The 16570-nt window shown below is 39.5% G+C and overlaps 2 protein-coding genes across 3 annotated transcripts; both read left to right on the forward strand.

The window, feature by feature from the left end:
* The first annotated feature begins 1112 nt into the window (after positions 1-1112).
* On the forward strand, positions 1113-10612 carry anxa4 (annexin A4). Its single transcript, XM_068335270.1, has 13 exons — positions 1113-1253; positions 2614-2669; positions 3244-3331; positions 3961-4055; positions 4835-4948; positions 5351-5441; positions 6061-6140; positions 6463-6519; positions 6602-6695; positions 7101-7196; positions 7313-7371; positions 7474-7596; positions 7765-10612. The coding sequence occupies exons 2-13, from the start codon at positions 2661-2663 to the stop codon at positions 7819-7821; spliced, it is 963 nt and encodes a 320-aa protein (XP_068191371.1). The 5' UTR covers positions 1113-1253; positions 2614-2660; the 3' UTR covers positions 7822-10612.
* Positions 10613-11985: 1373 nt separating this feature from the next.
* On the forward strand, positions 11986-16083 carry LOC137608634 (prolactin-releasing peptide receptor-like). 2 transcript variants are annotated; one of them, XM_068335139.1, is made up of 4 exons: positions 11986-12070; positions 13700-14137; positions 14803-15473; positions 15972-16083. In XM_068335139.1, the coding sequence occupies exons 2-3, from the start codon at positions 13710-13712 to the stop codon at positions 15434-15436; spliced, it is 1062 nt and encodes a 353-aa protein (XP_068191240.1). In that variant the 5' UTR covers positions 11986-12070; positions 13700-13709; the 3' UTR covers positions 15437-15473; positions 15972-16083. The 2 variants fall into 2 exon arrangements, with proteins under 2 accessions (XP_068191240.1, XP_068191241.1); XM_068335140.1 differs by lacking the exon at positions 11986-12070 and having other exon boundaries at positions 13169-14137.
* The last annotated feature ends 487 nt before the right edge of the window (positions 16084-16570 follow it).

The following is a 16570-nucleotide window of genomic DNA, read 5'->3' on the forward strand; positions in this document are numbered from 1 at the left end:
TCATTGTATGGCTCATCAGCTTTATTCCTCTGTAGTTGCCACAACTCTGCACATCTCCATTGTTCTTATAAATGGGCACCAGCACACTTCTCCTCCATTCCTCAGGCATCTTCTCGCTATCTAAGATCCTGTTGAACAACCCAGTCAGAAACTCTACTGCCACCTCTCCTAGACACTTCCATACCTCCACAGGTATATCATCAGGACCGACTGCCTTTCCACTCTTCATCCTCATCAATGCCCTCCTCACTTCATCCTGACTAATCTTTGCTACTTCCTGGTCCACAACAGTCACCTCTTCTAGTCTTTGTTCTCTCTCATTTTCCTTGTTCATCAACTCTTCAAGGTACTCTTCCCATCTTCCCATCACACTACTGGCATCAGTCAATACAGTTCCATCCCTATCCTAAATCACCCTAACCTGCTGCACGCCCTTCCCATCTCTGTCTCTCTGTCTTGCCAACCGGTATAGATCAGTCTCTCCCTCCTTACTGTCCAACCTAGCATACAAGTCATCATAAGCCCCTTGTTTGGCCTTTGCTACCTCTACCTTCACCTTACGCTGCATCTCCCTGTACTCCTGTCTACTCTCCTCAGTCCTCTCAGTGTCCCACTTCTTCTTATCTAACCTCTTTCTCTGTATACACTCCTGTACCTCCTCATTCCACCACCAAGTCTCCTTATCTTCTTTCCTTCCAGATGACACACCAAGTACTCTCCTACCTGTCTCCCTGATCGTATTAGCTGTAGTTGTCCAGTCATCTGGAAGCACCTCCTGACCACCCAGAGCCTGTCTTAACTCCCTCCTAAAAGTCATGCAACACTCTTCCTTTTTCAGCTTCCACCATTTCGTCCTCTGCTCTGCCTTTGCCCTCTTCATCTTCCTCACCACCAGAGTCATCCTACACACCACCATCCTATGCTGTTTGGCTACACTCTCACCTACCACTACTTTGCAGTCACTGATCTCCTTCAGATTACACCATCTACACAAGATGTAGTCTACCTGTGTGCTCCTACCTCCTACCTCCTCTCTTACACTGTAGGTCACGTACACACAAATGCCGCTTCTACCGACATTCCTTGAATGCAACACGAGCCCACTGTGACGTCAGCATAAAGGGAGGACCCTCCAACAATATTTGCGTTTCACTGGGACGTACTGGGTAGCAGCTGTGAGCTGGACGCGTTTGTTTCAAGGTGCAGAGCCGCTTTCCTCTCACTCCAAACGGACCAAAGTGTCTCCAGGACAAGTAAGAATACATCCCGAGTCCAGTCAGTCGTGTTTTGGGGGCTGTTTAGGTGTTTATTTGTCGCTAGGTGTTTCATGTAGAACCACACTCGGACTGAGCCCGTTGGTCCTGTCTCCGGGGTGTGCCTAGTTACATATTTAATACTTGTTATAACTCTTAATTTCCTTCGCTTTCTCGGTCATTCATACGAATTTCTATTTGAATCAACCCCAAACTATTGTGAACATTATGGTTAAGATTGTTTTTAACGGTTTAGAGAAATTCATGTAAGTTTCAAAAAGTCCTGTAAACTTTCCATTCCGCTTATAGCACACCGAGGATTCCTGTTTAATGAAAGCTGCTGTGAGTCGTTATCCAATCAGGATCATGTTGTAAATAATGCATTTGAAAATGAAAGTCCAGGAGCTTCCAGTATACTAAATATAAGTCTGATCTTTAAAGCCATGAATTATGTTTTTTTTAATTTTAATTGTATGCACTGTATCGATCCCCTAGGGGAAATTAATATCACACGCTAGTGTTGGTTGATGTGCATAATGTACAATGCAAACAAATTTAAAATGGCAATCTATATGGATTGTGTTAATATTTGCAGCTTTTCAGCTGAGGAATAAAAAGCGGTTGCTTTCTTTGCTTGTATGGATATTATTCAGATACTGTAGTTTGCTAATGGCCTTATTGTAACAGTTATACTATTTTTCTGTTCATGAATATTGCGTGTGTCTCAAAATTATTTGTATATTGGGTTTAATTCGTCTACAGATTTGGGTAAACATTTTAAAAAAAAACTTTTTAACATTAATAACTCACATTGTTCAGATGTTCTGTCAAAAAATGCCCAACATGCTGTTTTCCACTTTGTCTTTATTTTTGTGTTGTGATCTTTACATAAGGTGAGGTATGTGTTTGTGCTACCTGTCCTGTATTTACATAATGAACCACTCCTCTGGCATTTGACCTGTTCGAGTTCAACAATAGCTCATTTATTAACCTTTGATGAGACTACAATATCTGCAGCAGTAAACCAAATGAGTCTTCTTAAGTTATTAATGAATGGGTTTTGACAGATATGATGATTAATGGGTAAGTTGATCTCTACTGACAGGAAACCCCCACTTCCTTCACTCACAGTGAAGTGATCACAGGTGTTGTCTGAACAACACTACCTTAATGAGAAAACTCATGTTGCACCAGTGCAGGCTTGGGACTCGAGAACTAAACGTATGGTGGAAACCTCTCTGAGAGGACTAGCTTGTATGCATTATTGACCAGAGGGCACACTCAAAGCAGTTAAACCTGATGCTTCACTTAATCCTTTCTTTCTATGTAACGTACTCATTATTTATGTGTTTTCTTGTAGTTATCTGTTCTTCCACTTTTGGATACAACACACTTCTACTTCCTACCATGGCAGCGGTAAGTCCATCCTGTCACTGTTGGCCACTGTGTTCACAGTAAACACATTAAGCAGGCTTGTAAACCAACCAACACTTTATTTGAAGCAACAATGGAAACCTGATGTTATATTTGTTTTAAATGGAGTTGGGCAACAATTTTTTTAAAAATTAGAATTAGAAATTGATAATTTGCTGTTTCCAAATTTCACTACTTTGATAAACTAACAAAAAATAATCTGTTTTGAAATGTAAAACATTGATACTTCTTTCATGAAATGTTTGTATCCAAACATTAAAAAAATGTAAAAGAATAGTTTATTTTCCTGATTGTCCATTAATAATGTACAGCATGTGTTATGAGTTACATGTGTATGCATGAAATATTTTTTATTTCATGACACATGTAATGTACAACCTTTGAGAGTAAGCCCAGCTTTACCCCTGCAGTAGGACAATGAGAAAACTGTGTTCCAGTGTCAAATTCTTAAGATGCATTTTTCTGCACAGTGAAAGTCAGAATTGAACCAAAACCTTATGCTTATCCGTTTATTTTTTAATAAATGAATGTTTTTGTTTTTTTAATTTCTGGGCAGCTTGGAAATCGTGGAACTGTGACTGAGGCGGCTGGTTTCAACCCAGATGCAGATGCTAAGAAGCTTCGAGATGCCATGAAGGGAGTTGGTGAGTGATCCAGCCACTGTCGTCCAGAAACCATGATTAGACAGAGATTGTTGGATTGTGTCATTATTTCTGGGCCTCCATTGGGAAAAGATGTAATTATATTTTTCCATCCTCTACTTTCTCCTCCAGGAAAGTTTGAATACTAAAATCAGTGTTGCTAAGCGGATGTGTTGTCATGGCAGCTTTTAGTTTTCTGTTTCCCTGTCAATTCATTCTCCGCAGTGTGTTTTTGTGTTTTGCTTCACAAATTTCACATTCATGGAAAAATAAACTCAATGTTGCTGATCATGCTTGAAATAGTAAACTAATCTCATTATGTCGGAGTGAAATTTTTGTCAGGTGTCTTCCTCCCATGAAGGTATTTCCAAATAAGCAGTCAGGAGTGTGTTACAATGACATTTTGTTCACTATGAGCACATTCACTTGTGGTTTGCTATTGAATGATCATGTTCTCCTGACTCTAGTTTGAGCCTTTTGCAAAAGGAAGGACTCTATGTTGATACCAACAGAGCAGCAGTGTGCTGGCATCATCATGTGTTTGCAGTATGGCATACACTTAAGGCCTGAAACCTTATGTGTCAACAATGCACATATTCCTTAAAATTTAACTATGGTATTATTTCCTGCAGGCACCAATGAGGAAGCTATCATAGAGGTATTACCATACCGTACCATCGCCCAAAGGCAGCGTATCAAAGAAGCTTTCAAACTAGCTGTGGGGAAGGTGAGTTTCGGCTGAAAATTACTCACAACCGACAAAGTTAACGGCAGTGTGTTTTTCAACATACCTGTTGTTTAATCCCTTCGTCATACATGAAGATTATCCCCTGCAACAGCATGTTGTGACTTTGTGCAGATTAATCTGTTTGCTTGTGGTTGGTTGGTTAGTGATGCTGATGGTATTTAAGGTAATGATTAACTGTAAAGGGGAAATAATTACCGCTGGTGAAGAGACCTCAGGACAGGATCTTGTAATCTGTTGGATAAGGGAATGTTCTACCCTATAAAAAAAAAGCAAACCCTTTCAAACCACAGAGGTATGCTTCCTACTGGCTGCTTCTTTGTCTCGTGATATGTGGATCAATATAACGACTAAAAGAGAAGTTAAGGATGTCATTTGTATTAACATAATGAGATAAGTACCTGCTCCACTGCGCTGTGCTCAGTCAGATGTCAATAAAGTGAACTGAAAGTTCCTCTGATGTACTGCAGACAAAGGAAGCGCTTGTGAGTCTGGTCCTCACAGGCAGAAAGAATGACTCATGTTCCACATGGCGGGCGGCGCCCACATGTGGTCACACGGCCCAGTTACACGTTTACGAACGTGTGAGGAGAAACCACACCCTCTAGTGGAAACACCAGTGTGGATGAGTGTAATGTGTAAACTTGTGTCACATGCCCAGTGTGGCAGTCACTTTAGATTCAAAGATAAGACATGTTTTATTGCATGACCGCTCGCTGTGGTTCTGTCTGGTGATCCATCTGCTCCCCCCTCCCCTGTAGGACCTTGCTGACGATCTGTCCACAGAGCTGAGTGGGAACTTCAGGAGCGCCGCTCTAGGCCTGCTGATGCTGCCGCCTGTATACGACGCCTATGAGCTGAGGAATGCAATAAAGGTTCTCTGCTGCTTCTTCTTCACACGATGTTTGTTGTGATAGGTTTGAAAATGAAGTCATCCACAAGTATAGTTCCAGGCGTGATGCTGCTACTGCTCCACTATTACTATTTTTCTCTTAAATCCCACATACTTCCCTCTGTTACTATAAATAAGTGCATTAAATATACAATCAATAAATGTCTTGGCATTATTGGCTGACAACACATTACCAGCCTACTCCAAGGGGCAAGGTCAGACAGTAAAACATTAATGTTGTTCATTTGTAAAATTTGTTGACAGTAAGTAAAAAAAACAGCATAGTACAGCCAAATTAATGAGTAAGATATGTTTTAACTTAATAATCTTGTCTTGTGTAGTCAGTGTTTTAATATTAATATTGACACCTATATATTCATCACAGGGGGCTGGAACCGAGGAGGCCTGTCTCATTGATATTCTTGCTTCAAGGTCAAATGCAGAAATAAACACCATAAATGCCTTCTACAAGAAACGTAAGTGTGTCCTCTGTACAATAGAGATTCTATCATGATGTCTTTTGTATCTGACTACGCCTGTGGGTTGTATATGATATCCAGTATTGTCTGTCAGCAATAATGCCATTAATGGAAAACAGTGAGCAGTATAAATTATTCATAAAAGCCATTGCTGCGGTCTTTGTAGCTGTTTACCGTGTCAATGACGAGAGACAAAGTATTTTTGGACATAAAAGCAGATTTTTCCTCCAGTACATGTACATATATTGTGATGTTATTGGGCTTTGTGGAATTCTGTACATGTCGTGATTTTGACAATTCAATGAATAGAAATAAAACAATGTTCAGCTGTAAATCTTTTCCTTTATATTTAAGTATTACAAATATAACTCCTATTTGTTCCTGGTTTCTGTGGTATTTGTTAGTCATAAAACTTTAATGACAAAATCATCAACCAATTTGCTTTTTATTCTCTTTGAGTGCATTGTTGTAATTTTAAAGGGCATTTCTCTATTCCTGGTTGAGTTGGAGAAGTTTCCATCGATTTTAACTTGCAACACTGTTGACTCAACTGCCCAAGGAGGCATTAGATTACACAATATGTATTCTAATTTCTTAATTGTGTTTTTTGTGGTAGAGTATGGCAAATCCTTGGAAGACGATGTGTGTGGAGACACGTCTGGAATGTTTCAAAGGGTTTTGGTCTCTTTAATCTCGGTGAGCAAGTAGATCCTATCCTAAAAGTATTTTAATATTAAATTGATGATAAAAAAAAATGAAGTTCCAGTCAAGATATTCACTTCTGTCTAAACTCGACATTTCATAAAGTCTGTATCTGTTTTGTAGTAATTGTAGGATTGTGAAATTTTTTTTGAAATCTCAAGAGTGGGAATGTAGTTGAGCTTTTGTCAGCTAATTTTTAGGGAAGAGGAAGAAAATATTACTTCTACATCATAAAACCATGTTTTTCATTACTTCTGTTTCCATTGTTAAATCCTACATCCTTTTTTCTATTGAGCTGTTACGTCTTTCTTTGCAGGCTGGGCGGGATGAAAGTGACAAAGTGGATGAGGCCCAGGCCATAAAGGATGCCAAGGCAAGAGTTCAGGTTTTTTTAGATGAAAGGTTACGTTTGAACTGTGACCAGAAGATTTATTTTTTTTAGTTTTTTATTTTAGGAAATCTACGAGGCCGGTGAAGCTCGATGGGGCACTGATGAGGTCAAATTCCTTACAGTGCTTTGTGTGAGGAACCAAAAGCATCTCATTCGAGGTATCCTCACCATACACTCACCACATTAAAAGAGCACCTACATGTTCACTAGTGGTGTGTGTCATTTTCCTGGATTACTACAGGAGTCATTTATTAGAAGTTACTCACCATTAGCTGTAGTTTTGTGTTGTTAGTTTTAAAGAAAAACATAGGTCTTCCTTATATTCATACAGACATTCATCTATTAACTGATCCTTTTCCTTGCAGCAATTAGTTTTTTAGCTGATAGCAGCAGATTCTATGTGTGAGCTTTTCAACAACTTATGGGCATACATTTGTAGCTCCAACCTGTGGCTTGGTTGTGGGAAATCAGAAATACACAAAGGCAAAATTCATGTAGCAACATGTTTTGACAATGACAAACAGTTTGTGACGCTGAATTACAACATTCTTTTCTTTCTTCAGTGTTCGAGGAGTATAAAAAAATTTCTGGACGAGACATTGAAGACAGCATTAAGAGGGAGATGTCTGGCTGTCTGGAGGATGTCTTCCTGGCCATAGGTCTGTCCTGTCCACTCTCTGTGTGTGTAAATAGAATCAACTGTGAAGTCACTGATCATGCACACCCTTCTACTCCTGGAGTTGACCTTGTGTTCTGGCATGTTTCTTCTCTCCAGTGAAGTGTATTAGGAACAAGCCAGCCTTCTTTGCAGAGCGATTATACAAATCGATGAAGGTAAATATTTGATGTAATGGAATAAGAAGCGTAGACTAATGTTTTCATACCATAAGAGGGGTAAGTCTAGGCATTATGATCACTGTTTGTGTCTATCGTTAGGGGTTGGGCACCACGGATAGTGTCCTTGTCAGAACAATGGTTGCAAGGGCAGAGATTGATATGCTGGACATTAAGGCAGAATTCCTGAAGATGTACGGCAAAACACTCTACTCCTTCATCAAGGTGAGAAACTTAAAACTAGGGCTAGGAAATATTATAGTCAATAAAATCCTGGCATTGCTTTAACAGTATAACATAATAGAGATTAGATTACCCTATCGTATATCAGCTGTAGGTACCTTCAGGAACTCAGGTGGCTCTTGAAATTCTCACTGATCTGTCTTTGTGCAGGGAGACACGTCTGGTGATTATCGCAAAATCCTCCTGGCGCTGTGTGGAGGCGAGTGAAAGAGATTTCAGAGTGACATCATCGGTGCTGTCTTCACTCTGCTCAGAGCTTCTTCCACTGATTGCATATTATATCCAAGCATTTCATGTTTCATCGCCTTCACATTTCACTGATTGACCATTGTGCCTTGTTTTACTATTTTATGTTGTACCAATTAAATCGAAGACCAGTGTCCTTTTACATGTGTGTGTTTTTGTGTTGTTGATCCTACATTAAGGATTAGTTAATAGAATTAGTTGGAAAAAAGACAGACATGCCAGTATGCTTCTCACATCTTTTAAGACCTGAAAGATGGATGTTATTGGCTTCAGGCTTGTTACAGCATGTTCTCGTCATTGTCCAGTCAGCCAAGTCCATTTGTTTAATTGGTAGCAGCTTCTCATTTGTTGACTCAGCCCTTCATCATTTGACTCAATCACATTAACAGGCTGCTAGCTTGATTTGGAAGGCTGTAAAGTGTGCTCTAATCAAGTTAAGGAGGATGTCCCAGACCTCATTTATACTTAAGGCCCCATCTCAGAGTAATAATCCTGGGGAATAATGTGATATGGTTGTACACGAAGTGACCACCAGGTAGAGCTAAAGCAGTTCTCTGCAAGGTTGGTTTTGAAGCAGGTGATAAGATTAGTAATCAGAATCGGTTTCATTGCCATCGTTTGTTAAAAAACAGACAAGGAATTTGTTTTTGGCAGCTGGTGTCTCAAACTGTACATGAAGTCTGTGCAGCTTGTTTGAGATCAGTAGGGTTCTCAATATAATGTATGAGGTGCAGTGTATGATTAACCTTCAAAGAAAAACTCATGAAGACTATATAGTATTATATTCCACTAGGAGTACTACGTAAGCCTTACTCCTCTCGAACATGTTGATTTAATGTACACTCACCCCTGCAGCCTGTCGTCTCACTGTGTGTGAGGCAAACGCAAGCGATGAAGCTACTGATCCACCCCAGACCAGCTCCTCATCAGGCACCTTGTCAGACAGCATTCATTTGTGTTCTCTTCTAAGAGGACCTCTGGTGATCCTGTTAAGCCTAGTTCAGAAATATTAAATTGTTTGGAGGCTTTAGAGACAGCCGGATTGTGGATTACAACCCTGCAAATCAATGAATTGGAAGATTTGCTTTATCAACCAGTAAAAAATTAATTGATGCAGGTATAACATAATAAAAACATCAGGAAACAAAGAACACCTAAGACTGCAGCTTCCATTCACTGTCAATTCAATGAATTCAAACAGTTCCATCAATTGTTCTGAACATATGCTTGTAAGTTAAAACTAAAACAGTTTACAGCTTGTCCAAGCCAGCTAAATATATAATTTAATAGTAGTTGTGGTTCACGTCATTGACACTCCGGTGCTGTCTCTCCATCCTTGTCTCCTCATGGTTTATGTGCCTGATGATGCTGTTGCATGGTTCACATGCAGAGAGCTAATAGAAACTTCACTGCTGTAATAAATAATGATGCAACAAACTGTAGCTGAAAATCTGCTGATTGGGTGTGATGTCCCGTTTGACGGAGCTACTGAGCTACATGCTGGAGAAAATCAAAATTAGTCAGGATATTAAATTCATCCAGAGTCCAATCTAAATCAAATTCGAGGGGCTTTATGGTTGACGAGTCATGTTGGGTCAAACTATTATGGAACTGTTTATGTGAGGGAGCTTTACACTCTGCTGTCTAGTTAATTCACCTTTATTGTTCTCATAATACCAGTGTCAGTGCAATCAAAATGGGGTCATATTTAGATATCGTCTGATTTAGAGGGTACATGGATTATTAAGGAAACAGAAAAATTATGAATTAAAAGAAAAAAATTCTGTTGTTAAATAAAATGTACTTGGATTTATGAAATATACATGATAAGAAAATGTGGGAAATGTAGAAAATGTTTATCTTATAATCTGTTGGTCAATAATTAGACCAACACTTTTTTTATATAAGTCTGTAGACAAATATGTATTTTAAAACTCAGAACCTGCATTTTCATTGATGATTAAAAAAATATACAAATCCCAGTGTCCAATGTGAGGCCCAGGCTGTCTTTAAAATTTTTAATACCTCCAATACTTATTTTTTTTATTTCTTTTTCACTCTGGGATGGTGAGAACAAGCAGTAAACAACAAACACGTACAGCTGGCCGTTTACACATTCAGCAGAGCCAGAGCCGCGTAGGATTTATGATCACAAATATGATGGGAGACAAGAGCCAACCTTGACGGAGTCCTACTTCCAGGCTGGTTAACTTTGTGCTGAGAATACCAACACATCTCTCCCCTTTGATTATAATGGCTCCCAGCTCATAGCTTGGTACTCCACACTCTGGCTATGTTCTCCTCAGAACTCAATGGGGCAACACAGCTGTAGTCTTTCAGGACCCCAAAACACATGTGGAATAGACCAACAAAGTCCGATAATTCCCCGACACCATATCCCTCTTCATGAAAAAAGATTACAGACCTAACAGATTTGTATCAACAAAAGTTAATTGACATCACTGATTCTTTTTCTAGAGATGGTGTCCTGCTTTTCTGGGCTGTGTTGTTTGGTTGTGTTTGTAAAGTGTGCATTTGTTTTATTTCTGTGTCCCAGCGATAAATACATGTACCGATCAATTTGATCTTCAGTTCTGCTCAACTTGTTTCGTCTTTGTGCCATAGATTGTTCCGTATATTCTTAAATACCAGATCACATCTAGACTGGAACATAAACAATCTGTGGAGATTCTTTGTACTGTAATCCAAGTCAAGGTAGTTTTTTGAGTTGAATAAAGTCAATAGAAAAGCTTGAAGATGTTCTGCCTCTCATACAAAATACTTTTTCAGATCTGAACATTTACAACTATAAACTTGAAAAATGTGCATGTATCTTTCATTAGTACTTTTATTGATTACATTTATTAATGGGAAATGTGTACTGGTTTGCTGATTATTAATGTGCGGATTACTTCATAACTTAAGAAGCGTCTTGGATGAGAGACAAAAGCTCTTCAAGCTTTTCTTTCAGTTCTGATCTAAATTCAATCAAAGAAGAAATTTATTGTCATTATACAATTTTACAACAAAATTATGAGGTCAGATTTAGTGTTGGTCAGAGAGAACATGCAAACTCTACATAGAAAGGTCATGTTGGAAATGCTGGGGTTTGAACCCATGACCTTCTTGCTGTGAGGCAATAGTGCAAACCACTATGCCACCATGCCGCCATGATCAAATATTGAGGGCTATAAAAGCTGGGACAATTGTTCCCATGCATTATCCCTCTATTTCCCTCTATGAAGAGTGCCAACTGGCATTTACGACAAACTATTTAAAAGTACATCGCTTATGTTTTGCGATGTACGGTACTTTTTAAAAGCCCACACCTGTTGAACAATAAACTGATGGAAGAAGTGTGGAGGCAGATCTGATGCCTGATGCAAATTAGTCATTCTCCATCTAGAGTGAAAAGGTCATTTTGTCTCCAGCAAAAGGCATTAAATATTTCAGCATTAGAGAAAACAACCATGACTCATAATGCACTTAAACACTTTGCCCACGGATGGCTTGTGAACAATGAAATTACTGTAAATACTCACTTGTCTAGGACAAAGTTTTAGATTCAAAAATAATGTGCTTTAAAAACTTTCCGAACATTTTTTGAACATTGAAACTTTTGAACATTTTGCCAATGACAGCCTTCACAAACAAGAAGAAGAATCAAAAGATGATGCGTCACAATTCTGACATTATTTTTTCAAATAGCTGAGAAGTCTTCTATTTCTCCAAACAAAGGAATCAGTCATTCAGATGAAGCTGATTCAATTTTTGGATGCAAGAGCTTGTTACAAGACAAAACGAAAACCATAGATTCCGTCCATAAACAAAAGCAGATGCAAAGCTTTTGAAAGCAACGCATTGACAGCACCTAAATATGGTGCTAAATCACAAGTGGCATCTTATCAACAAAGAGTCTTGGACGTATCTGTGAGAAGCTCAATAATAACTAATGTCACTCACAGCTTGAGGATATCAACCCTAATTTATCACATAACGATGGAGCATCATCATCAACTCTGACAAAGTCATGAATCTCGTTGGGGGCTCTTCCATCTCATTGGTTTTTTTCCCCAGGCATCTCCGTCTAACTGGTTCCTCTCTGTGCCCCCTCCCCTCCTGAAGCAGCTGTAGCTCATTCTCTGTGGAGAGATTTGCAGGGATAATCTGCTCTTCATACTCATCTTCACACGGAGAGACACAAGCACAGGTAAGTTGCTGAATGGTTTTTTTTTCATGAGTTCACTTAGTCTATGATAGATTAATACACCAATTTGGCCATGAACAGAACATAATAGAATAGAATAGAATAGAATAGAATAGAATAGAACACAATAGAACACAATAGAATAGCATAGAATATACTATTCTATACTATTGGATGTTTGCAATAATACACATTTTTCATGTCAATGTCAAGCTGTGTGACTCCTTATATTAATATAATGGGTAAAACACCACTAGACTTTATATGAAGTAACTGCAGGATTTGTTTTCAAGTCCATCTGAAAAAAGTCAATTTTTTTCTGTTTGGATGGATGTTCAGGCAGGGCAGTGTGCATCGTTGTCACCTCACAGCAAGAATGTTCCGGCTTAGAGATATGTTCCGTGCGGAGTTTGGATGTTCTCCCCGTGTCTGTTTGTGTTTTCTACCTCCTCCAAAAAATTGCAGCTTAGGTGAATTGATTGGTTCCAAATTGTCCGTAGGTGTGAATGTGTGAGTAATTGTTCGTCTTTTGTGTGGTTCCGCGATGTTCTGGGAATGTGTCCAGAGTGTCTTCCCACCTCATGACTGTAAGTCCACTTGGATGGGCTCCAGCAACCCCCGTTACTCGTGAAAGCGGAGGAAGCGGTACGGAAAATGAACGAATGAATGAATGAATGTTTATTACAAGACAAATGAACAGGAACTCACAGGCTCACACACAACAGCTCTTTTGACATTATTTGGTTTGAATCCAGGCATAGTCATACTTAGGAAAGATTGTAAGCTTTGTGAAGTTGAATGGCTTACGTTTGGCAGATGCAAGCTTTCAATCCAGTGGAGAGATAACTCTACAAGCAGTTAGTACGATAGTATTCCCTATTTTAGATACCTATAACATGAAGGTTGCTGTTTTGCAGCTCTGTGTTTATGATATTCATTATGTACAATCTTTATAACCATTATTTAGATTGATTAACTGACTAAAATCCACAAAATCCCTCTTGTATGTACTATGGCACTAAAATTCACTCCTCACACAATCCAAATTGGCTGTGTGTGACGTAGAATGCAGTTAGAATATGGAGATGCTTCACAGCAAAATTTATGTAATACCAATAATACTTTGAAATCTATCTTGTCATCTATATTGTATAAAATACAAATTCCAGCTGCTGCATCAACAGGCTATCTTCAAATTCAATATCATATTTTGAAGTGGTACATTTGTTAAAAAGTCACCTTCCTTTACGTTTCAATGTAATTGCAACTAAAACAAGCAAGAGAAACATCTTTTCACTGCTTGATAAAAACCATCAGGAGTACGGAACGTTCTTTACAGATACCACAAATTGATTTGACATTCCCTTAATGAACATTTCAGAGGAAAATTTGATGATCCCACCTGTTCTTCTATAAATGCCTCAGTGAGTTTAATAATGTGCCCTTTACAGTGATATCAAGAGGGACCAGTTTAAGAAAAACATCCCTAAAGACCTTCCATTTTGTAAATGCCATGCCTTTTTGGTAAAAAAAAAAAAAAGAAAAAAGAAAAAAATCACATTTTTCATTTCAGCTGAGCTATTTTGATGAGCATTTGACCTTAAGAAAACCTTTGTAATGTGTTTTACACAGCTTTGCCGTCATGGAATGTAATGGCAGCACCTCGACTGACAGCACACAGACAGATGCACACATTTATGAGGTGGCAGTGCAGAACACCTCCACCAACCGCAGCTCCCAGTTTGCGGATGTGGCTCTGCTGCAGACCTTCAAGCCTCTCATCATCCCCTGCTACGTGCTCGTTGTGATGGTGGGCGGCTTCGGGAATTATCTGCTCCTGTATGTCATCTGCCGAACCCGCAAGATGCACAACGTCACCAACTTCTTCATTGGGAACCTGGCCTTCTCTGACATGTTCATGTGTGTGACCTGCGTGCCCTTCACCCTCGCCTATGCCTTCAATCCACGAGGTTGGGTCTTTGGTCAGTCAATGTGCTATCTGGTGTTTCTCATCCAGCCTGTCACAGTCTATGTCTCAGTCTTCACACTGACTGCTATCGCCGTGGACAGGTGGGTGGATCTCCAGTGAAAGTTTTACATTATTTTTAAAGGTTCCTTTTAGTCCTTTTTCTCTCCTGGTTTGTGTGTCTTTCCATTAATTTGGCCATGAATTTGGACAGTGATTTAGAATTCAATCAAGCTCCAGATGTCAGCTATATTAATTATAATATGAAGCTAAACAAGCCACAAACTGAAAACTGGGATTCAGTAACTTATGTCATATACATACATATCCTCTCCCTTAAGAGACAATCTATAATTATTAAAACCTAAAACATGATTCATTGTGATTCATAAAATTACTCTAATATTCCTCAGTGATCAGAATAGTCAGGTATGTTATACATGCACTTGCATTTAAAGCTGAAGTTTTGTTGTCTTGATTTAAAGTGAATTAGGATGAAATTCAAACAAAAGATGTCGATTACGGGTCACATTTTTTCAATTATCATTATGATGATTAAATTGCATTTTTGAAAAGGACAGCTAAATAAAGATTATACAGAGAGTTTAAAAGCTCATTCTACGTTTCCAAATGACATCATCTCACAAGCTAAAGGTAAAATGAATATTGTATTGTGCTTCCAGCTATCTGGTGAATAATGCATTGGATCAACACACTGGATCATGCTTAAATTAAATAGTTGGGGGGTTTTTATTCTTATTTTTTGCAGATACTATGCAACAGTTCACCCGCTGAAGAAGCGCACCTCCGTGGCCACCTGCGCCTCCGTCCTGGCCGGTATCTGGCTGCTGTCCTGCGGGCTCGTCGTTCCAGCCGTCACTCACACCTACCACGTCGAATTCAAAGACGAAGGCTTCACCATCTGTGAGGAATTCTGGCTGGATCAGGCTAAAGAGAGACGCGCTTACGCATACAGTACCCTGCTGGTCACCTACGTCCTGCCATTATCTGCCGTCTTTGTGTCTTATCTCTGCATTTCTGTCAAACTGAGGAAATGCGTTGCGCCCGGCAACAGGTCACAAAACCAGGAAGGTGCACAACAAGCGCGTAAAAAGAAGATCTTTCGACTGGTCGCCCTCTTGGTGTCGGCCTTTGCCGTCTGCTGGCTTCCTATTCATGTCTTCAACGTGCTGAGAGACATCGACATTCACCTGATTAACAAGCGCTACTTTCTGCTCATCCAGCTGCTGTGTCACCTGTGCGCCATGAGCTCCGCTTGTTGTAACCCGTTCCTTTACGCGTGGCTCCACGACCGATTCCGCACCGAATTGCGTAAAATGTTTAAGTGTCATCGTCGTGTTGGAGTGCGGGCAAATCACTGCGCTGCCAGCGTGGTCCTGTAATTACCTGTTGAGGAGAAGAGGCCAATCTTTCTGGCAGGTAATGGTTCTGTCACAGAGATAGAATGAGCGAGAGAAGATTGTTGTGTGGAGGAGCTTTTATTTATTTATTATCTAATCAGAATATCCATCATCTCTGGATCATGAATATATTAAGCGAGTCATAACCTATCTATTAGATAGTACGCGTATAAAGGGGGTTTAACTCCGGGTTGAAGTGGATCTCAATAAAATGCCTCCATTGAAGCACAGACGTTAATTTTCTATGTTCCATGTGATGGACCACCTCAGTTATTTGTTGATAGGTCAATACATTTATATTAAGTTTATACTTATCCTCTAAGGACATTGAATATCACTGGATATCTTTTCTTTTCTTTTCCTGTGCAGGACTGAATTACTTCACACAAATTAGTTTGCTGCTTTCCTGAAAGAAGGTGTCCACGTTTTCCTGAAGGGCTGACTGACTGTTTTTATTCTTTTTCTCTCAGTGTGTCTTTTATTTCAACTGAGTGTTTATTTCTTGTCTGTCTTTCAGGTGGATGGATTTATAAGTGCAGCAGCGACTACAGCAGAGTGGTGCAGTGGAAGGGTGCTGGGCCCATAAGCCAGAGGTCAATGGATAGAATCCATCCTCAGCTAATGTAGGCGTTCCCGTCCCCGTCCCTCTTGGGACGGGGACCAGAGGGTGGCCGGTTCAAGACCCGCAGGGACCAACAAGTTTGGAGTGTGAACTGGGCCCTTGTGTGTGTGCGCGTGCATGTTGTAAGGGCCTGTATATAATTGTGTGTAAAAATAGGCTACTGTATGTCCTTTATTAATCCTAATACATTATTCTTCACTAATAAAGAGACAATTAGTGCTAATTACAAAGTTTTATCTTATTGTCACTGTGATTTGGTTGTAGTTTGTGTGCATATTGGTTTCTTTGTCATATTATCAAAAGTGCTTGTAAATTGTGTGCTCGTGTGGTGAATTGTGTGTCATTACGAATAATACACCATGGAAAATAAATATACGACGAACACATGACCTCCCTGCTTCAGATTGATGTCATTGCAAGATAACAAGGACTCTGACTGGAATTAGATCCATTTTGGTCAGTGTGGGTGTGTCGCTGAGTTCAGTAATTCAGTA

The sequence above is a fragment of the Antennarius striatus genome, chromosome 15 (assembly GCF_040054535.1).
Source record: "Antennarius striatus isolate MH-2024 chromosome 15, ASM4005453v1, whole genome shotgun sequence".
NCBI classification, from domain to species: Eukaryota; Metazoa; Chordata; class Actinopteri; order Lophiiformes; family Antennariidae; genus Antennarius; species Antennarius striatus.

Bases quoted from the DNA above. Each gene is read 5' to 3' on its own strand.
- anxa4 (XM_068335270.1), top strand. The intron at 5,442-6,060 runs GTAAGTGTGTCC...TTTTTGTGGTAG, and splicing joins AAATGCCTTCTACAAGAAAC to AGTATGGCAAATCCTTGGAA. The intron at 7,372-7,473 runs GTAAATATTTGA...GTCTATCGTTAG, and splicing joins GATTATACAAATCGATGAAG to GGGTTGGGCACCACGGATAG.
- LOC137608634 (XM_068335139.1), top strand. From the start codon at position 13,710: ATGGAATGTAATGGCAGCACCTCGACTGACAGCACACAGACAGATGCA. The intron at 14,138-14,802 runs GTGGGTGGATCT...TATTTTTTGCAG, and splicing joins ACTGCTATCGCCGTGGACAG to ATACTATGCAACAGTTCACC.